Consider the following 23212-nt stretch of genomic DNA (forward strand, 5'->3'; position numbering starts at 1 on the left):
TCACTACACGCTCCGAGCCAGAAACTACAAAAGCCTATTGCGTTATAAAATGACACAGTTCATACGAATTCAGATAGACTAATGCTTGTGCATTTGTTAATGTATACCGGTGCCTCGCTGCTTTGTGCTGTTTGTGGGTGAATGGTACTGAATACAAGTGGGCTCCCGGCGGATGCTTATTTGAGATATATTTGAGACAGGGTCATTTTAAATGATTTTTATAGTGTCGTTGGAGAGAATTTCCTAATATTACACATGCTTTTTCATCACACAAAGCGGTTGATTCAATAGAGCGGGAGGGTTTGGTCCAATGAAAAGTGGACGCAGTCTTTTTGATTACGCTATGAGATTCTATTAGGCGTTTCCTATATTATTGTATTATATAATCTTGTGTTACTGACGTTATTGACAACATCTATACACAAACACATTTTAAACACATATTCATGGACCTTCTGTTGTCTATGTAAGACATAAGTACATTTTATAATTGGGCTTCTCTGTTAGTATATAGAACTGAATAGCACTTAGTGCAACACAGATTGACGGAATAGACCAGGTCAAAGAATCGCACCAGGGCAAATAACAACAATACGAGTTGCAATATAAAAGGATGGCATGCTGTACTTAAATCACTCATAAAACAAACAATATGAATAACAAATGTATTATAAACCTCACTGACCGTCTCGGCCAATCTGAGAATCACGGAGTGGTATGACCTGTGGATCAAACTGTTTCCATGAAGGATATTCAGTGTACAGATACGTGTTCTCAAGATCTCACTCATCTTTAGTCCTTGGTAGTGATGCTCTTTGGCACTTTTGCATAGATAGCTTTTCTTTTCCAAAGGAAAGACTGACACCTTCCCTTGTAGTATCCAAACTGCTGAGAGATACTGTAGCGCTCTATGTATAACAAACTCAAAAGAAACAAGGACCAGGGGTCACAAATGGAGATTAGATAAAGGGGCATTCAGAACAGAAAATAGGAGGCACTTTTTTACACAGAATTGTGAGGGTCTGGAACCAACTCCCCAGTAATGTTGTTGAAGCTGACACCCTGAGATCCTTCAAGAAGCTGCTTGATGAGATTCTGGGATCAATAAGCTACTAACAACCAAACGAGCAAGATGGGCTGAATGGCCTCCTCTCGTTTGGAAACTTTCTTATGTTCTTATGTTCTAATACACAGAATCCGGGAATAGTGTTGGAATCCCTATGTGGAATCCCTATGTGCCTACAAAGTGTTCCTTCCGATGCCTTTGAGTGCCAATCAATGATCAACATGTGTGTGCAGCTGGAATTCATGTTCCTTCTAAAACGGATTATGAATTTATTAAATCATAACAACCACTATTGCACGGAGGGGTTGCATTCTGCACCAGCTGTATGATTGCTTTTGTTTCGTGCTACTATAAACCAACCTTATTCGCTTGATTTTTCTCTTGGGTACCTGTTGGCTTAGGGAACTTATGAGCGCCTAACAGGGTCGTACAGTATAAATCTTCACATTAACAATTACCAGTTACTGTATACTGGAGCTGTGATACATTAAACACAGAGATCAAGGCAGTGAAATATATGCCCGATTTTATTTTTGTATTATTTGTTGTTTCCTCAGTAGCGACAGGACCCAGAGCAGGATGCACGTTCCTCAAGTGAATTTGTCAGAGGAGTGGGAGATGAACATGACACAGGAGCAGGTGAGGAACATCACCCACCTGCCCTATTACCGGTACTCCTTTGCAGCGGCAGCTGGCTTAGCCCTCGCCTACCTGTTCATCTCCATCCTGTGCATGGGGGGCAATGGGCTGGTGTGCTACATCGTGCTGAAGAACCGAAGGATGCGCTCCGTCACCAACCTCTTCATCCTCAACCTGGCCTTCAGCGACCTGCTGGTGGGGATCTTCTGTGTGCCGACCACGCTGGTGGACAACCTCATTACAGGTGGGCACAGATCCTCATTGCTGCACAGCCGGACAATCATTACTGATCCATACAGCGCCACACTGCTCTGCGGTGAACGGTTTCCAGCGAGAGCAGTGCCATGCGGCCCGGTGGCTTCCTAACCCCCCCTGTGCTGTCTGTGTTCTCTCGTTCAGGCTGGCCCTTCAGCCAGACAGTCTGCACCTTGAGCGGCTTTATCCAGGGAGTGTCTGTGTCGGCTTCAGTCTTCACCTTGGTGGCCATCGCAGTGGACAGGTAAGCTGGCTGTCAGGTCACATGCCAACCCAATACAATGATGCCCAGTGATCATGATTAATGCACAACGACTGGGCCAAGAGCTGGGACCACAGTGAACGGATCCATCTTATTATCTTACAGGGAGAGAGATGTAGAAAAGATGTACTTCTGAAATGGATTTAGCCCTATCATTTTTTAGCCCTATGCAGTCAATTGCCAATCTTGTCTATGTGTGTCGTTTCCAGCACAGCATTTCATTTCTGCATTCATTGCTGTGGTCTGCTTACTGCCCCCCTACAGTACAGATTATATTCTGCAAGCTGCAAAAAAGATGTTTTTCCCATACCAAGCTACCAGCACTAATGCACAGCCCTGTTGACTTGGAGAATCAATGCCTGAGAGACAGGGCAGGCAATTTGTAGTAAATGTGCCCCCATCGCTTTTTAGATTGGAATTCTTCAGTTTTGTTTGTCGAGGGATGGCGCCTAGCTTGACTTTTTTGTTATGCACGCAAGTTGTCTTTGAGCAATATGTTGCTGGTTTTATTTTTGGACAAAAACACTGAAGCTGCTTTTTTATGGACAATGCTACTTCATACTGAAGCACAGGTGTGTGTTGACCAATCGGGGTTTTTTTTTTCAAAAAAATTAGTAGTCGCCAATTAATTTTTACCCCAATTTGAAATGCCCAATTATATTTAGGCTTAGCCCACCGCTATCACCCCTGCGCTGACTCAAGAGCGGCAAAGACGAACACATGCTGTCCTCCGAAGCATGTGCCGTCAGCCGATCGCTTCTTTTCACTCTGCAGGCACGCCATGCAGCCACCAGGACTTCAGAATAACATTTATTAAATAAAGAATGGTTTTGATAATAATAGCAATTAGTTTTGTGGATTTAAATCACGTTTCTGTGCATTCGCACCCCTTTCCTCCTTCCATGTGAACTCAATTATTGCCTCTGATAAAGGGTTAAACTGGTGAGACAATCAGCAATCAGAAGCACACTTAAAAGCTGACTCATCCGTTAAAAAAGGTTTCTCTGTCAGGTTGTGATTTTGAAGCTCTTTCACTGATGAGACGCCACAATGACTTCTATCTAGATGGGGCTGATAAACTGCCACATGGTGCTGCAGTTCTGTGTTTTACACAAAGACATCAGACCTCTGCTTGACTCCTTTTCCATCTGGTTTGGATGATCTCATAGCTGGAGAGACTTTGATTACGGTACTAAAGGAGACTTGTGCATGCCCCGATGTCTTCGATTGTGACAGCGTCATTCTGCTTGTATGTTAAAACCTTTTAAGAATTTGGGGTCCGATGTTCTGGGGCTCGCACTCACCACACTCAAACACAATGAGAGGATTGAGACAGTGACTTATCAAAATATCAAGGGCCAGAGGGACAGCACGGTGCCATAGTACCCTGGTAGGAGTCAGTATCAGCAATCGACTCCTAACATTGTGATACCCTTAATATATCAAAGTATGACACCACTGTGCTCCCGTTCTTCCAACGGCCCACACCAATGCCCTTGCGCAGCCACTGACCCACAGCACAGAACCATTGCATTGCCATATCAGTTGTTTAGGGAAGGGTAGGCGTTACTCCCTGAAATTGTGCGTCTCCTGTCCTACAGGTTCCTCTGCATCATCTATCCCTTTCGGCAGAAACTGAGCCTCCCCAAAGCCCTCGGCATCGTCCTGCTGATCTGGGCGCTGGCCATCGCTATCATGTGCCCAGCGGCAGCCATGCTCAAAGTGGTCCAACTGAACGACACGGACATGGTCCATGAGAACGAGACGTACTCGCTCTACACCTGCTATGAGAACTGGCCTGAGCCAGACATGCGCAAAGCGTACACCACCGTCCTCTTCGTCCAAATCTACCTGGCGCCCCTGAGTCTCATCAGCATAATGTACGGCATCATCGGGGCAAGGCTCTTCAGCTTTCATGGGCCAGAGCGCAAGAGCTCTGGAGAGCTGCCAGGGGACAGGAGCTCCATCTCCAAGAAGAAGAAGATGAAGGTTATTAAGATGCTAGTCACTGTGGCTGTGCTCTTCATGGTGTCCTGGCTGCCTCTGTGGACCCTGATGATGCTGAGTGACTACGAGGACCTGGGAGAGGAGCGCATCAGTTTCCTCGCCAGCTACGTTTTCCCCTTCGCTCACTGGCTGGCCTTCTTCAACAGCAGCGTCAATCCCATCATCTACAGCTGCTTCAACGAGAACTTCAAGAGGGGCTTCCAGGCAGCCTTCAGCTCCTGCCGCTGCTCCCAGGAAGCAGAGCCCTCGGTGGTCTACTTTGAGAGGTCCAGGAACGCTGTCTTCTTCGTAAGCAACAAGGTCTCAAACATTGAATCCATGGAACGGCGCCGGGCACCGCAGGGTAATGGAGAGCCAGCCCCCAAGCAAACACAGCCAAGGGTGCGGGGGATTCTCTTGGAAGAGATCAACAAGATTACTACTGACAATCGAGTTAGCACAGCCTGGGAGAAATGAAGGACAGACCACCATCTCGACTGCCACTTTGTAAGGTCATTTTGTGCTAAATTATTGTGGAGAGCTTACCAGTACCTTGAGCAAACTCCTGGCAACAGTGAACTAATAATGTGATATCTTGTAACAACTGTAAGACACCCTGGATAAGGGTGTCTGCTAAGAAATAATTAATAATAATGTTTTAATATGTTTTGCAGCTGCCAATAATGGTACGGTATGATATGGTTATAACAGTAGAATATAATAATATCACATGGTACCAGAACATACAGGCGTTTTAGGCTATTAAAACTCATACCAAACTTTTTTGGAATAAATGTCTATGTTCTTGTTTCAATGGGCATTGTGGATTCGGTCTTGAATGCTTTTCATTAGTTAATGGTCGGAGCCCTTGTTGTGTGTAACATGTTTTGTGTCGTCGATGCTTTATTTCATTGTACGCTGGCTACTGTATTTGTTTATTCCAATAAAAAAATATGGACTTCATTTACCACCTTACAAACCCTCTTCCAGTTATTAAATACAGCGTCCATGCACAAAGCAATACAAGGAGGGAAAACCCACTGCAGGTCTCGAATCTCCTGAGCGTGGAAACCTATTCCAGCACAGAGAATGAAAAGGAAAGGGGATTCATGTGGGATTTCTCCTGCGGGAATTCTTCTGAATCTTCAGCTATGGCCAAAAAATTTGCATCACCCTATAGAAGGAACTATTTTTGCTTCAGAAAGTCGACTTAAACCTGCTGAATAATGCTACGTTAAATACAGCGTGACGCCTCCCCACATGTTTAAATAACGGACCTGTCATTTTTCTTTTCATAGTTAACATCCTGACAACTTTTTACACTTTTAACTTTAGAGTCTGTTTCAGAGCTCTTTTCAAAATGTCCGCTCTAGTGCACTGGGGTTTGAGATCTGTCCTCTAAATCACTGCAGGAAGAGCGATTTAAAAAATATAACAACGAGGGCTCTGGCTTTGCTGTTCTGTGCCACATCATGGATCGTTATCGCTGTGTAACCTGTTTGACAATGTGAGCAATAATCCTGACACTATCAGTGCACTAGAGCGGACATTTTGAAAAGAGCTTTGAAAAATCACTGGTACATTATTTAAACAGCTGTAGCAACACGTAGGGACCCCGCAAATTACTCTTTAACATATTGACTTACACACCGCTTGGTAGTTTCCCATATACTTGATGAAAAACTGACAAATATTGAAATACTGTACTGCTATTATGGCGTCCGGTAGACTTTTGCTATATCATTTTTTTTTATTACATGATGTTAAATAAAATATCAAAATTATGTTCATATAGTTTTTTTTTTAATTATGTCTCAATCCTAAAATTCTAGGTGATGCAAAACTTTTGACCACAGCTGCAGCTTACTTTGAAGAAAAATGGAAAACAAAATATGCAAAGCAAGAGGTTAATTGGGATATCTGATAGAAAGATGACAGAATTTTTCAGTGGATAATTGAAAGCTGCAAGATCATAGAGGCTGAGCTTCTTAAGAGACGTCATTATCACCCCACGGTGAACAACAGAGGCTACTTAGCCTTCAGTCAAGTAATAGAGACGGGAGATATCGGATGTGAAATGAACTTCAAAACAAGGCATTCGAGGTTATTAGAACTTCCTCTCATCCCACTGACAGGGGACAGGATCCAGGTTTCAACGCTGCCTGATTCACATGATCACAAGAGAGCGCGCAGAAGGGACGATTACCTTCCAACTTATTATACCCGTGGTGGGAAAATGGCACAGCCTCTCTCAAAATTAAAAAGAACAGCCAAACAACACAGGATTTTGTTTTTAAAGGTTTTATTTTTATCATACACATTTTTTATTTTTTTACTTTTTCTAGTCAACCTGAAATTGGGCTTTGTAGGCTAAGACCTCTCTGGAGAACTCACTGTGCCGATCTTCTTGTGGTTTTGGTCTTGCTTCCCATTGAGCGCCCATAGTGTAAAAGTTCCCCGCTGAGGTGAACAAATGACCCAGGATGTGCAAGCGTAACACGTTTCCTGAAAGGCAGGGCAAGCAAATTGAGTACTTTATTTGACACAGTGTAGTGGTTAGTGGTCCAGATCTGCAGCCCAATACTGTAGCACCGTTTTTGTTAACTAAATAAAAACCGCCGAATAAGAAGCGATACACCTTGCATTACTCAGGAACCGTCCATTAATTTATATAAATATCAAATCAACCTTTAAGTGGTATTTGAATCAAAAACTCAAATGCCACTGGAAGCCCTTTGATCTTAAATGGGAGCTGATTGAACATGCGTCATTTTGAATTTTGTTTTGATCAAGGCTTCATTTTTACTCTTGCGAGCTAGCTGGCTGTTATCTGCAGAGTCTCCCAGGTCGACGACTCAAACTCCCCTCTCCCCTCACTGTCTGCTGCAAGATGAGCTTTCCTGGGGTGGGCTGGCTGTCACTGCAGCTTTGACACGCCGTGCTGAAGATCTCAAGCTGGGTCCCAAAGGCTAAACGGGAAAGAAGAGGCTGCCACTCATCTTGGCCTGGGAGCAATCACATTTATATAGCGTCCTTCGTGTGCAAGCATCCCAGGGTGCTTTGCAAAAGCAAACAGCGAGACAAAGAGCTCCCAGCTGCTCGGTAACAAAAGGCCAGAGCACAGAGAGGTGTGTCTTGAGCTTAGAAAATACTGACAAGATCAAATTCACTGCATTTATGCATATTCAGAAATATGTTCCTGACTGAAAAATGCTGAGCTTTGGGAGAAGAGGAGAGGGGAGCCAAAGAAATGTCTCTGATTGAAAAGGTTGCATTTTAGCAGCCGATGTTATGAATTCACAAAACATTTTTGATGGGAAGCATAACCGACGTGAAGCGAATAGAACTAGTCAAAACCGATTTATGACCGGCGATATGTTAACAATATCAAAATAATCGCAATGGTGTTGAAAAAGCTATCGCAAGAACACGTACGACGACGCAGAAAGCTAGGGAAAGAAATGTGTTTTAAAACCCACAGGCTGTTCAGTTACACCTTTTTAAAATGAACGACCTGCTTTATTCATAACTTTGAACCAGTGTTTTTTTTTTCCTTTTCAAAAGGCTTTGAAAAACAGCCCCAAAGAAAATATTCTCATGTAGAGACTTCAAACCAGCAATAAAGAATAACTGGTAACAGAACATTCCGTTCTGTCTGATTGGTTGACACACTTTTGGTTCAGTTGCAACGCCAGCACTTTCACACTTCAGCTTGCTTGATTAGGTAATTGTGCAGCTTGATAAGGCTGGAGCTCATTATCCTTCTTCCCTGTGATCTGCTTCAGTGCTCACTGGCATGTAATCGACATCCATCTGTTTCCTCTTCCCACCACTTGCGACACTCAGATAACCGAGACAGACCGATTCCTGCTGAACTCAAGTGGATCCTTGAGAATGCCAACACCTCCGCCTCGTCAAATCATGCAGCCCTGTGCTTCACCACAAAGCCCCCTGCTTCTCGCTGTACAGCTATGGGCTGATTATCACCTTGGATTTTAGGACAGCGACATATTTTTTTAAGGTGCAAATCATTTAGAAAATTGGTGCTAAACTGTTTTGAAAGTTTTGCACCAGAGAGCCTAAGTTATCACCCCCCCCCCCCCGCTCTTCATTGAGTTTTGAGTGATAAGCGGTATTCGACACAGTTGTGTGCTGTATATTTATCTGTATAGTCGCTTAAGACCAAAATTGCCATCTTAGAAACTGAAGACGGCAGACCTGAGTAGCTCATTCAATATATTAACGAAACAAGAGCTGGTGAATTCAGCTACACTCAACAATTAAGGAAAGCTGGACGCGTTGTTGATGAACTCTATTGACGGATTAGATTTACAATTAGCTGATCTGGTTTTAACTTAAGTCCATGATTATATGCATCTCTTCGAACCATTTTAATCAACAAAATATGTTTAACTCTTGCAGTAAAATGAAGTGGCTTGAGAACACGAAACATTATTTTACAATATTTGAAGACGGTAAAATGCATGTATCTACCTGTTAAGTCTACTGTTGCCCACATACCTTTTTGACTTGCTGATTTATTTGATCATTGGGTAAAAGTGCGCTGTGAAGATGTGTTTGCCACCAGTTTCTGCAGTTAAGCTTCCCACGCCTTCTCTCCTGTGTGTGTGGATGAGTGTGGGCGGGTCATGTGAGTAGTCCAGACCCAATGAGAAACCATCATCATCTATCTAAGGAATTAAAAAAAAAAAAAGAATTAAACATGTCTGCTGGTTCCATAATTCAACGTTGCTGGCTCTATATAAGAATACCCAGGCCATATCTGCACTCCTGTAATGGGTGACCATGTCATTTATGACCAAGGATATGTTAATAAAGATATCAAAACAATTGCAATTATGTTGAAAAAGATATTGATCAATGCATACAGCTTTGCATCACCTAGAATTTTAGGACTGAGACATAATTAAACTACATGAACATAATTCAGATATTTTATTTAACATTGTGCAATCAAAGAAACTATGAAATGATATTGTAAAAAAAAAAAAGTCCACCGGAAGCCATAATAGCTATCATTTGAGTTGATTTCTCTGGTCAGTTCACACTTCTTCTCCTCTCTTAGTGGTTGCAAAGGTTTTCCAACTGTGGTTTGTAAGAGTTAACAGGTCCGGTCTCCGACCACGAACCACAAATACTGCTCTGAAGAGTTTGACTTTTTTTGACACGTCAAGCTGCTGTTTTACTGTTTCACAACACTTTGAATGCAAGGCATTGACAAGGCAAGATGACATGTGACTACACGGCTACAAACGACTTGATGCCCCAGTTTAGCCAACAGTGGACAAACCAGGTCCCTTGAAGCCCAATTAGCAGTCTGTGATTGAGAGAAGCCCAGGGCTGCAGACAGGCAGGCAGGCAGGGGGTGTTCAGGTCAGGATTGGGGTGTGTTCTCTCTTTCTGAGCTGTGATATACTTACACAAGTATGCAACGCTCAATAACAAGATCGAACAGTATTAACGCACGTCACAACTGCCTATGTGGAGAAATTCTAATATTTTCTCATGGTCGAGTGCAAGGGAATGCTGAGACAAGGAAACAAGGAAAGGTGAAAATGAAACAGGTATCAGAGAGGGAGACGATACAAAAAAAACAGGTTCTTTCCAAATGTGATCATGGGATATGCTGAAGAGTTTTATTTGTATTGTCAAACCTTCTGCTGGAATTCCTAAACTAATCTCTTGGGGACTCCAGCCAGTTGTAGTTAATAGTTAATAATACCTTGGTCCATATTTAAGACGTCTGCTTTAAATCAGTCATTCTGAATGTGAATTAAACCTGTTTTTAGTTTTGTGACTTTTTAAAATATATATTTTTTAAAGTTTTAATAAAAGGTTTTTTGTCTCTTTTTTTCTACAGAATATTCTTTTTTTTTTTTCAAATACAAAACACAGCGGATTATAAATTTAAAACGAGGCTCCCTGGTATTGAACCATCATCTCACATTTCAGAGACGAATGTCTTACTGTTCAAAAAAAGAGTGAGCTCTCCAGGCGAGTGAAGGAACAAAGTAGCCAAAAAAAACAAAACAAAAAAAAACTCAGAAGCTTCCCCTCGATTTCAAATCATCTTTTGGACCAGTAGAACGTGCAGCCCTGGCAGTATTATTATTATTATTATTATTATTATTATTATTATTATTTATTTCTTAGCAGACGCCCTTATCCAGGGCGACTTACAATCGCAAGCAAATACAAATACATTCAAGTGTTACAATACAAGTCATACAATAAGAGCAAGAAATACAATTTTTTTTTTTCAAGTGTGACAAACCACAATTCAATAATACAGCAGATAATAGTGAAAGTTACATCAGGATATGATTAAATAGCGATAGTTACATCAGGATGTGATTAAATACAAAGTACTACAGGTTAAACACTTGGCAGATTACAATATTCTGAAGTACAGGATTAAATGCAGTAAAATAGGGGGCTGATAAGAGCAAAATAAAGCATATTTAAATGAAGGGTGATAGTGTCCCAGGATACAAACAGAGGAGTTCTACAGGTGCTGTTTGAAGAGGTGAGTCTTAAGGAGGCACCGGAATGTGGTCAGGGACTGGGCAGTCCTGACATCTGTAGGAAGGTCATTCCACCACTGCGGAGCAAGGGTGGAGAAGGAGCGGGCTCGGGAGGCAGGGGGAAGCGAATGCATCTCTGTGTCTCTGGGCTGTGCGCTCTGGTGTCTCAGCACTGTGTTATCACTTGGCGTCCTTCTTGTCATGTGCTCAGGTTATTTCCTGTTTTTTTTCCTCCCATTGACCTGTTCATGAACCTGTCAATTGGAACAGATTAGGATTCTTATCTGGATAAAATTCCAGTTGACTCTTACAAGCTGCAAGATCTGCGATTCCTGAGAAAATCTAATTATATATGGGTCAGGGGTTGAAATAGTTCCCTTGCAGCAAATGCGATACTTCCTACACCAATAAGTTTTATAAAAGTCAAACGACATGGTATTTTATTAAAATGCTTGACATCCTCATCAGATCTAATTGCCTGTCAAATTTTAAGTAAGCTAGACCAGCTGTCTTTATATTAGCAAGCACCAGCGCCATCTAGAGCATAGCTAGAGTACTGCCAGCAAAACAAAAGGAAACTTGTTTTCAAAGTGGCAGATCACTAGATGTCGCTGTCTCTTACTTCTTAAAAGACGCTTTAGCGGATTTAGCCTAGTTTTACATACGTTTATGACAGACCACAGGAACTGAAGCGCTGCCCCTGAACTCAGATGAGAAAGCGCCTTAGCACCCAATTCAATATAATTCCAATATGAAAAATATCAAGTAGGTGTCAGTGGTTGTGTTTGAAATCACAGTAATCATATATTATCACCATGTCATTTGTTTGTTTGTTTTGTCCTCAGTGGGTCACCCTAATTTTCGGCTTTACACCGCGTTTGTGTAACTCGTTTCACTGATAAGAAAGCGGCTTTTCTTAATTACAACCCTCAAACTTCACAGTAAACAGCTGCTTTTGCTGGCGTTTGTCTTTTTTTGTGAGTTGCGGCGACTGGATGATGCCAGATCCTTGGCAAAGCACTCTCGCACACGAAGGCCACAAAAGTATATTTTTACAGTTGAAATGGACAAAACGGTACACAAAAACTAAATATACTACTAAGGGGAATTTACTAGAAGGACCGCGGAACTTTCCGGCTTGAATTATGTTGCCCTGGTAACCTCTTTCGCCACTCAGTTGCGACTGCATTTCATCCCTGTGGAAAAAAAAAAAAAACATTGAAAAGTGGATTCCGTGTTTATAAAACGAGTTTGATCCTGCCAGAGACATCACAGAAGGTACGGGAGAGTGTTTGTCTGTAGCAGCGTACTGCTGTATCCTTAAAAAAAATGAATTACATTTTAAAATGTTACGGCGCTGCTTTGGAAAGACACACTGTGAAATCAGTGATGGGTAGAATATTTCTTATGGAACTTGTTCCACCTTTAATGGAACTATTACAGGAGAGAATATTTATTTGCACAAATAAACTTGTCTATTGCCACCTTCGCATTTCTTTCAATCTGTATTTAATTCTATTATTAGTTTATTTAGCAGACGCCATTATGCAAGACGCCTTACAGAGACTAGGGTGTGTGAACTATGCATGAGCTGCACAGTCACTTACAATTACGTCTCACCCGAGGTCTCTGAGGTGAGATTTGAACCGGGGACCTCCTGGTTACAAGCCCTTTACTTTAACCACTGGACCACCCAGCCTCCTACGTTTCACAGAGTCCTACTTTTTGTATTTAAAAAAATGAGCGACACCAGCTATAAACAATATATCTCAATTTGCATCCCATAATGATAATAGCGAAGACACAAACGTTGTTTGAAGATAGCGCTTTTGACCTGGACTCGATACACATGGAAGAACTACGAAGGTCCCACAGGACAGACCCGCTGGTGTCCCGAAACATACCCTGCAAGTAGTTCCATTAACGACAAAGCAACTTCCACTGTAAAAATGTAGACCCAGTAATATCTGACACATGCATAACAGCGCAGCGGGAACTGGGATCTGAAGAACCAGAAACCAGCAGGGCGAGCAGGCTAGGGCGCTACAAAAGGGGCTTGAATATCTTAATTAATACTCTTGTAAGCACTTCTTTAAAATCCCCCATCAGATCATCGTCTTGTGAATCACATACAGACTTGCAATGAGAAATCGTTCTCACGTGTGCAGGGGCATAGCCTCCCCTATGATTCCAGGGGGGGGGGGGTGATTTTGGGTTTAACGCAGCTAGCTAGCAAGACACAGGTTACGAATGCCGTTCTGCGTTGATAATATTTATCAGCGATATGTGGTTTAATACTTATGGAACAAGATGCTTGATTCAAATCGTTTGCAGAGACACCAATATGTTTAGTAAGGAAGGGGCTGAGATGGGTAAATAAATAAATAATAAAAACAAACAAAACGGCAATAATAATAATAATAATAATAATAATAATAATCATTTTCTGCCAGAAATGTACAAAGCTGTCTATCCTGTTTGAAAGGTGTTGATGAGTTAATTGCCGCGGGCGATTGGAGTCGGACTAGCCGGGAAATGACGGAGTTTATTGGTTATTCTATTATGTGGATTTGTCCTTTTGCAGCAACATATGATTGATATGGACCTGCGCTTGCCGTTTAACAAACCGAGCTGAACTGCTGGATGCTTTGCTGGAGCGCCGAATAAATTCAGCTGCTTGAAGAGAGGAGTTCTAGAAAAGTGCTGCGCTGGCAGAATTATATCACAGCCGCGCTCTCTGAGTCTCCCGTCAACTTCCACAGCTGCTTAACTACAAAAAAAAAACACTGACATGGCAGTTACTTTGTGTCTCTTGGAGTTTCCTGACAGTAAAACTATCTGGCATCTTACTTAAGACTTTTGTAAAATTTTAAGAGTAAAAAAAAAACTGTAATGTGAGCGCAATTTTGGACGTGTCCATTTGAAACAGAACACAACTGCGCGTCGTAATAAATCAATGAATCTAATCGATGTAATTAAAGAAACGAACCGAGGGTAAATGCTCAACTGTAAATGCATAACTGGTTAATGCGTGTTAGTTAGTTTGTTAAAGCTCACCGATGTCGTGTGCCTCTTTATATAAGCGTGTTTATATTTGTTTCTGAAATAAAAAAGGGAAAACAGATCATTTATGGGGTGTGCAAGCGATGATCTCCAATTGCAAAGTTTTGACGCTCCTGGCCTTGAGCCCGGGATGTAAGCAAATCGGTGCCCCGGGATCAGGCACCGTGGAGGGGCAGAGCTTTTACACTAAACCCGCCCTCTGGAGGAATCTCATTTCTCCCCCCCCCCCAAAAAAAACCTCCCATTTTTCTCTCTCCCTCGCATTCCTCCTCTTCTCTTTTCCTCTCCATTTCTCCTCTGTCCCAAGTCTTCCCCGGCGCTAAACCATGGATGTCATGACGAGACGCCTGTTTCTGCTTCTAAGTCTCCCGGTCGTGATAATATTGGGCACGGATTTGGACTCGGTGGAACTCGGCTATGAAGTGGAAACCGAAGACAGTTCGGAGGTGATCAATTACAAGGATCCCTGCAAAGCTGGTGAGTGAGAACAACAAACCCGCTTTGGTTTTAAGTTGTTTTGAAAAAAAAAAAAAAAACTCAAGACGTATAGAGTTAAGGATTCTGTGACTGCAGTCGAGTATGACAGAGAGGGCTGCTTGGCTAGCAAAAAAAACAAAGTAAGCAAGCGGCTATATAACTTATAGGCCGATGGTGTGTGTTTTCTATTTTTAATATGTTTTAAAATCTTGATTTTGAAGTCAGATCCTACTAAAATGAACAGTTGTGCTAGACTGTTATACCAGATAACAAATACATTTTATTTTTTCTTTTGAAGTTCGCTAGATTTTTTTAAAAAAAAGGTATGTCAGAAATGCTATTTTCAAAATATTAAAACTATATATTTTTTACAAAAAGAATAATAACTTTTTTTTGTTTTTTTATAAAGTAGCCGGAGGGGGTTCGTTCCATAACTGCAGCTGTCAAAACAAGGCAGAGTGAAGTAGTTTTGTTTTGAAGCTAGTGAAGCAAACTTTTCAAGTTGTTGTTGTGAATTCTCCTTGGTAGTTGTCAGTGTAACTCCAGTATTCAGGGCTTAATTTAAAATACAATTTATATGTAAATGAATCCCACTCCTCCGGCAACGTTTATTTCGTTGTTTTACGTTGAAGAATACAATCTTTTTTTTTTTTTTTTGTACTAGTATAGTCGCACAAATAAATCTCAACAGTAGAGGATGCCTATCTATTCCAAGACGCACAATACTCGCCTCGCCTTGGTTACACGTCCACTGAGTGTATGGTTTTAATCATATCCCTATAGCTCTACAGCAGTTACAGTAGTTTGATGTTTATCACATGTCGTCTTGTCAACTTTATATAATAAACTGTAAGCTAAATGGAGGAGAAATATATCTGTAGCCTCTACTGTCTTCGTTTCTGTTTCTTATGCTTGTAAACACTGCTCGCGGCGTAGAGTACAAGAAAAATCGAGTATAATTAAATTAATTAAACCTTAATTTTAATTGAATTAATTAAAATTAATTAAAAATTCTCTCTGATGCCAGTGGATTGACAATCCCAGTGGTAACATTATTATAATATTTTTTTAAACGTTGTTACAATGTCACATTGCTGGTATCCGTCCCATAGAGGCGGGGATGAAATGTTACATAAATGTATCCCGTTGTGTTTTCAGTTTCTCCTCTATTAATGCTGTACCAGTCTAAGCAGCATTCTGTCTGTGTGCAATTGTGTCAGAATATTTGTGGGGTAATGCGGAGAGCTGATATTTGGAGGTTCTTCCTAAAACCTTTTGAAGGTGCTCCCATGTGCGATATCAAACGGATCTGAGATAGAGAGGTGGAGAAGATCCCATGCTGGTGTCCATTCGGTGTGGACTGACCCTGTGTTCTGTGCAGAAAGCATCATGATTCATCGATACCTCCATTGTTACAAGCCCATTCCCAGTGTGGCACGCTTGGGGCCTGGTAATGGGGGGACGCTGGGTTTTGGGTTTTGGGTTTTGGGGGTGGAGGGGGGTTGTGACCACATCAGAAACACAGCCTGCCTCTAGGAGGCTAATGGACAACCTGGCTGGTAACCTTTGGACTTGCTTATGTCCAAGAACACAGACACCCGTGCATGTTTCTCACTTCCTGCGTACGCCACTGTAGTGTCAAAGGACTTTGTTCACCAGACAAATTGAAGGTGATCTGTCAGGATCACAAGAGTGTGGTGGAGAGAGGAAGCATTAAAAAATATATATAGAGTGCTTTAACACTGTCCAGCGCTGTCATTACCAGCACCTTAATAATAATGAGCACTAGTCTAAACACTCCACTCAGCTCTGCAGCGCTGTCATTACCAGCACCTTAATAATAATGAGCACTAGTCTAAACACTCCACTCTCAGCTCTGCAGCGCTGTCATTACCAGCACCTTAATAATAATGAGCGCTAGTCTAAACACTCCATTTATAACTGCTCTTATCTGTAATGTGATATTCTGAAATGTGATATTTTGTAATGTGATACTTTGTACTGTGATATTTTGTAACACTTGTAAGTCGCCCTGGATAAGGGCTTCTGCCAATAAATAAATAATAATAATAATCCTAATGATAATAATAATGATTCTCGGCTCTTTTAAACTCATTACACTAACCTAACAAAATAGTTACGTATGATTTCTCTGCCATGCACATCTCTTCATATAGAGACCTGAAATGTGCTGTTTTGAAAGAAACACATGTTATAGCAAATTATATTAATTTTGAAACATGATATCTGGTATCATAACAAAAAAAAAAAAAACCTGGAAAATGTGTGTCGAAGGTGTTGGCGTGTTCCTGCGTGCAGCGTGCTCCTAATCCCAAGGTTTTTATGGGAATCTACAGCCATGGCCAAACGTTTTGCAACGCCCTAATGAATTAAATGGTTTTGCTTCATAAAGTCGATTGAAACCTGCTGAGTAATGTGACGTTAACATATTGAATTACACAGCACTTTGCAGTTTTCCACATGCTTAGCAAAAAACAGACAACAATTGAAAAATGCAGATGGAGATGTGATAAATCTGACAGCAGTAGATTTAACTCAGCCCTTTTCAAACTTTTTGCACTGCAGCCCCTCTTAAGAACATAAAGTTTCCAAACGAGAGGAGGGCATTCAGCCCATCTTGCTCATTTGGTTGTTAGTAGCTTATTGATCCCAGAATCTCATCAAGCAGCTTCTTGAAGGATCCCAGGGTGTCGGCTTCAACAACATTCCTGGCGAGTTGGTTCCAGACCCGCACAATTCTCTGTGTAAAAAAGTGCCTCCTATTTTGTGTTCTGAATGCCCCTTTATCTAATCTCCATTTGTGACCCCTGGTCCTTGTTTCTTTTTTCAGGTGGAAAAAGTCTGCCAGCACAATGCTTTGCACATCTGTGTTTTAAAATACCAAGCGAATACCAACAACTACTTTTGACCACCTTGGGCAAGCCACTGGTTTATTCATAACTGCAGGGCAATGAAACGGTGGATTTGTTTTGTCGAGTTTAATACCCCTCTCTCGGATTCTGTGATTGGTCCCTTGTTTTGGATACAGATTGTATCCTGCACGTGTGCAGAGGTGAGCTCCACACCCACCACAGTGTCATTTTCCAGTAGGATTCTGGGAAGCAGAAGCCCATGGCTCTTGCTCACAGAAGAGGGCAGGGACTCCTTAGGAGTGGCACACGTGTTAACACACTGAAAACACGAGGGGGCTGCCAAGATAGCACCAACATGGCTGGTTTATCAGGAGCGCAGAATCCTGGTCCCAGAGAACATTATTGAAATGCAGAGATTCCCTTCAGTCATGTCCTGTGATTCAATAGCCACATGGAACATGAATCTCAGTATGGTTGACGAATCTAGATTCACACGGTGATTGGCTCTTGAGTATCTCTTATCCAATTATTATAATAGAAGATACCAATGACTCGTTTGCTTACCTAGCGACATCTAGTCTTAAATATCCTGTCCAGTTTCCATTAAGCTGGCCATTTCTTTTTTTTTTTTTAAATTTAGTCGTCGCCAATTATTTTTACCCCGGTTTTCACCCCAATTTAGCATGCCCAATTATTATCTGTATCCCCGGCTCACCGCTCGCAACCCCCCCACCGACTCAGGAAACGGAGGCTGAAACACGCGTCCTCCGAAACGTGCTCCTTCCAAGCCGTCATTTTTCGCACTGCAGATCCACAGCAATGCTACCAGACCTATAGTGCCGGAGGACAACACAGATCTGGCGGCTCCGCTGCAGAGCCACAGGCGCCCTTTCGGCCACAGGGGTCGCTGATGCGCGGTGAGCCGTGGATTCCCCTGCCGACCTAAGCCCTCCCTACCCGGGCAGCGCTCAGCCAATTGTGCGCCGCCCCCTAGGAACTCTCGGTCACGGTCAGCTGTGACATAGCCTGGATTCGAACCAGCGATCTCCAGGCTATAGGGCACATCCTGCGAGGAGCGCCTTTACTGGATGCGCCACTCGGGAGCCCCCAAGCTGGCCATTTCTTTGCACATGTATCTTGAAAACCTGACACTGTTCCACGTGCTGTAGGGGGGTGTGTGTTACTGACAAACTTGTTCATGTGACGTTAATTAGTTTTAATTGGCACAATGCTGACTTTTACACCAGTTTAGGTATGCTGTGTGTCAATGTTTTCTAGTTTCTCCAAGACGGGTTCAAAGACTGATTTTGCACAAGGCTGTACGCTGGGCAGGTTTCTAAAAACAAGGGTTTTGATTTTCATCTGCTGAGCAGATGTCTTCCGTGCCGAGTTGTGTTTAAATCATAAAAGAAACAGTCTCCCCCCCCACCCCCACCCCCACCCCCACCTTTCTGTGCTATTTACAACTCTGGCCAAAAGTTTTGCATCACCTAGAATTTTAGGATTGAGGCATTTAATTAAAAAAAAAAATACCATCTATATGAACAGAATTTAGATATTTTTTTATTTATCATGCAATCAAAGAAACTACAAAATGAAATCGCAAATGTCTACCGGAAGCCATAATAGTATTTCATGTTAGATTTTGATTTTGAAATGTGTCAGTTTTTCGGTTAAGTAGGTGGGAGACCTACAAAGTGGTGTGTAATTTGATATGTTAACGTAACATTATTCAGCAGGTTTCATTCGACTTTATGAAGCAGAATGAGTTAATGCTATAGGGCGATGCTAAACTTTTGGCCTGTTCTGTTTCTGCGTACATGAATTTGCTGGCCAGGATGTACTGTGGGATCCAGATGCAAGAACAGTTTGTACAAAAAGCAAACTGTCCTCTATAATGCCATCATTTAAACATTATGTGGGGGCCCGTATTAGAAATATTGGGGCCATCTGTCTTGTGGATGAAACTGACATGCAGAGTGAAATCTGTTACTTAACAGTATTGTGTTTCTATCATTATTCTCTTCATCGGTCTTTTACTGTGTGTGAGCTAGTCTGGGAAAACTCCAAGTACCTCGTTTCTGCGAGCACGGACTGACCACCAGCCCGAGCTGATCCGGGTTCTACCACATTCCTCCAGAACCCCCATTGATAGTCGACCCCAGTCGAGTGAAAAGACTCCACGCAATGCGAGTTTGACGGATGTTAAATATCTGAGGCTGTGTGGTCCAGTGGTTAAAGAAAAGGGCTTGTAACCAGAAGGTCCCCGGTTCAAATCCCACCTCAGCCACTGACTCATTGTGTGACCCTGAGCAAGTCACTTAACCTCCTTGTGCTCCGTCTTTTGGGTGAGGCGTAGTTGTAAGTGACTCTGCAGCTGATGCATAGCTCACACACCCTAGTCTCTGTAAGTCGCCTTGGATAAAGGCGTCTGCTAAATAAACAAATAATAATAATGTTGGAGGTTGTTTCCCAGCATGCCATGTGGCTAAGGTCACATTAATTTGTTTACAAAACCGAAAGGACGGACACTGTTGCTTTGCTTCCGACAATCCGAACAATTCTTTGGAGTTTTTTGTTATTAAAAAAAAAAAGATATGAGAATATTAAAGCACGGAGAAGCTTGCTCACCCCGGGTTTGGATTCCATGTTTACCCCCCCCCCCCCCCCTCGTTGCTTGCTTGGTCAGTGTTGTGACGTACTTCCACCCGTCCCACTTCGGGAAAGTGTCCGAAAAAAATCCGGGGCAGCTCAGATTGGCAGGGGTTCAGCCCGGGTTGAGGGGAGCATGGAAACTAAATACAAGACTGAACAAACCTCCTTAGTCCATTCAGATCATGTGGCACAGTGGCTTTTCAGTGTTAAGCAAGGCTGCATCAATTAACACGTTTTCATATTCTAACACATTTTAATGGCCACGCATTTCGAGACATGCTTTTAGTGGGCGTACAAGCCTACAGCAAGAGTCTAATCACTCTGGAGTTTCTATCTGGGATGACGGCACGTCCTTGTGGCATTCATTTTGCATTTGCTGATATTTTTATTTTTTTAAGTCACTGTTTTATCTTTATTTTTCTGAGCCCACAATATGTGGTTTTAGTCTTCGAATGCAAGACTCAACACACACATTTTTGATATCAAACAAGTGTGGATTACATGTTAAAGTGATTTTACCTGTTGTGTGGGACCGTTCTGTACCACTTCTTAATTGTCTTTGTTTCTGTCATTAACCAGCCAGCTGCTCCCCTTGTTGACTGACTTTTATCCAGAAGACACTGTTGTGATGAAATCACCCAGGAAGTGCAAGGGTAACATATTTCCTGAGATTAAGGCTTGGAAACTGAGCACTTTCTTTAAACTATCCTGTTTTAAAATGAAAATGCATGTTTGCTATAAGATGTGTTTCTTTCGAAACTGCACATTTGACACCCATGTAGCCTATGGCATTGCAAAGAGATTAATGGAATTATTTTAAACTAGCTGCTGTACTGTAGGGCTACGTGACTGTGCTTCAGAATTTCTCTTGGAGGTGCTGTAGAAATCAGAGACGGGCACAGCAACCTCCACTGACGGGCAGAACGGATTTAACTGCCGTTGCAGATCCCAAAACTTTTGCACACAAGTTTTGGTGTCCGCACAGCTGTCCGCAGATTTTGTATCGTGGGTCATTTATAGTGCGAAGCAAACATTGTTTTGTTCCAAAAAAGCGTTCTCAAGTACTGTACAGTGTGTACGGTACTGTCTGCTTATCCTGAAGGTCAGGTGTAACAATAGAGGTCAGATCACATCGTGGCAGTGTTGCTGACCTTGTGTTCTGAAGATAAAAATTCCCGGAACAGTGTAACTGGAAGACTGGGATGCATCACACAGCTTCAATATAAATTAGTGCATAGAATAAGACAACACTCCTCTCTCAGCTCTGCAGCGCTGTCATTACCAGCACCTTAATAATAATGAGCACTAGTCTAAACACTCCACTCTCAGCTCTGCAGCGCTGTCATTACCAGCACCTTAATAATAATGAGCACTAGTCTACACACTCCACTCTCAGCTCTGCAGCGCTGTCATTATCTTAATGGTGAGCACTGGTCAGAACACTCCGTTCTGGTCTAAACTCTTCCCATCTTTGCTCCGGGATGCTGTTGCTGCTACGAGTAAATGGGTAGCACTCCAGGACCTGAGAAGAGCGCGGAGAGGATTTCCGGTTGCAATGGGAATGTGAAGGGAGACGCTGTGCCCTACACCCACCGGGCCCTTTGTAGTGCCGTCCTGCCCAGGTTTTCCTAATGTAATTAACTCCTGGCTGCTCCCTGGCTCAGCGCCCTGCACACTGGAGATCATTCACTCCCTGCCAGCAGAGAATTCCACTGGCGAGGCAGAGAGCCAGGGTGTGAACCAGCCAGCCAGGGAGGGAGGGAGGGAGGGACACAGTCACAGCTGATCAGGGGGCACGTGTTTTGGATTGGGGGTGGGTTGTCCCGAGGCTTGCCTCTTGGCTTGGTATAAGAATTGGCTGTAAAAAGTAACTATTGAATGACTGGTTTGGGAGTCCCGTTATTTAAGAATAAAGGATGGAGGGAGACTGCCACCGATATAGGACTGGACTTACACTTATCTGAAGGTACACAAGGAATTGAGAGCTTGTTCAAATGGTTTCTTCTTACAACACATTAGAGAGCGACTCAAGTATCACAAGGAGGAAACTGACCATTTGGATGACCGGATCCAACCTGTTAATAAATTTTAAACCCTGTTTCGTGCAGAAAGTGAGCGTTATTTTTTTTATTTGTGGGACCCGTGTGTTCCTGTATACCTTCAAGGGTTTAAAATGTGTTTCTTTCGGAACTCCACATTTGAAGCGTGTATAATGAATGAATCGTGCGGGGGGGGGGGGGGTTAAAAATGGGGCACTTTTGTTTTTAAGCTACAGTCTATTTAAGTGAGGCTCATTGCATGCTTATACTTCAACGAAAGCAATTACGCTCGGATAATGACTCCAGATATTGCCGGCAGCTAATGATCTCTCCTCTTCTCAACCCTGGAGTTCAGGGACGCACTCTGAAGTATCCGATGACTCTTCGTGAATCGTCTCTTTGCAATTCAGCTTTAATTGAGTCCTTCAGGTTGCATTGTGCTCATTATGTGGAGTGGGTTGCACAGAGGATTGCTTTAACTTGTAGTGGATACAGTCCTTGCCAGGGCTCTGTTATTATCCTGCAGAAACAATACCCAGACACAGTCATGCACGTGTATTAAAACAGCTCACGATGTGTCATTGATGTGCGCTCTCTTCCTCCCTGCATGGAAACCTCTGGGTGTGGGAATTTCAATCTCCGCTCAGTAATCAGTGATGTAGAAACACACTCGTGTGTGAAAATGACATGACCGCTTTGTGCTTTAATCAGGCATCTTAAACAACTTCTAAAAAGCCTCCTGCATTTTACCATTTGGCTCTGTTCATTTCCTTTTTTCTATTTCAGTTGAATTGCATGTGTGGTCTTTTAGTCAACAGTTAAATTGAAATCAATAATTTGCCTATTTTGACCTTTTTCCAAGGTTTTCAGTGACAGCTGTTCTGATTTATTGAGCACAAGTCAACTCTACAGAAGCAATGGAGTGTTCTTTTGATTCTTATCTTTTGATTTTGAATTCACTGGAAAACAAAAGTGTAATTTCATACCATATTAGAAAAAAATAAAGAAAGTAGAGACACACTCTTCTGTACAGTAGAATGTGGGTTTATTTCAAATGTCACTGAAGCATTGGTTTCCTTAGCTGGCTCTCAGATCCCCAGTACAGCACTGAGCTCTCTATACTAGACTGTATTGAATTAGCTGGCTCTCAGATCCCCAGTGCAGCACTGAGTTCTCTATACTAGACTGTATTGAATTAGCTGGCTCTCAGATCCCCAGTACAGCACTGAGTTCTCTGTACTAGACTGTATTGAATTAGCTGGCTCTCAGATCTCCAGTACAGCACTGAGTTCTCTATACTAGACTGTATTGAATTAGCTGGCTCTCAGATCCCCAGTACAGCACTGAGTTCT

The 23212-nt window shown here is 42.4% G+C and overlaps 2 protein-coding genes across 3 annotated transcripts in view; both read left to right on the plus strand.

Annotated features, from left to right (window-relative positions):
• The first annotated feature begins 1633 nt into the window (after window positions 1–1633).
• On the plus strand, window positions 1634–5124 carry LOC117966417 (neuropeptide FF receptor 2-like). Its single transcript, XM_034912410.2, has 3 exons — window positions 1634–1949; window positions 2105–2204; window positions 3824–5124. The coding sequence occupies exons 1-3, from the start codon at window positions 1646–1648 to the stop codon at window positions 4683–4685; spliced, it is 1266 nt and encodes a 421-aa protein (XP_034768301.2). The 5' UTR covers window positions 1634–1645; the 3' UTR covers window positions 4686–5124.
• Window positions 5125–13386: 8262 nt separating this feature from the next.
• Window positions 13387–23212, plus strand: part of LOC117397969 (bone morphogenetic protein 1) — a 41810-nt gene continuing 31984 nt past the window's right edge. For both annotated transcript variants that reach the window (XM_059013589.1, XM_059013590.1), the window contains exon 1: window positions 13387–14293. In XM_059013589.1, the coding sequence (XP_058869572.1) occupies window positions 14143–14293 (151 nt within the window). In that variant the 5' untranslated portion in view covers window positions 13387–14142. The remainder of the gene's footprint in view (window positions 14294–23212) is intronic.

This window comes from Acipenser ruthenus, chromosome 46, assembly GCF_902713425.1.
Source record: "Acipenser ruthenus chromosome 46, fAciRut3.2 maternal haplotype, whole genome shotgun sequence".
In the NCBI taxonomy this organism is placed as follows: Eukaryota; Metazoa; Chordata; class Actinopteri; order Acipenseriformes; family Acipenseridae; genus Acipenser; species Acipenser ruthenus.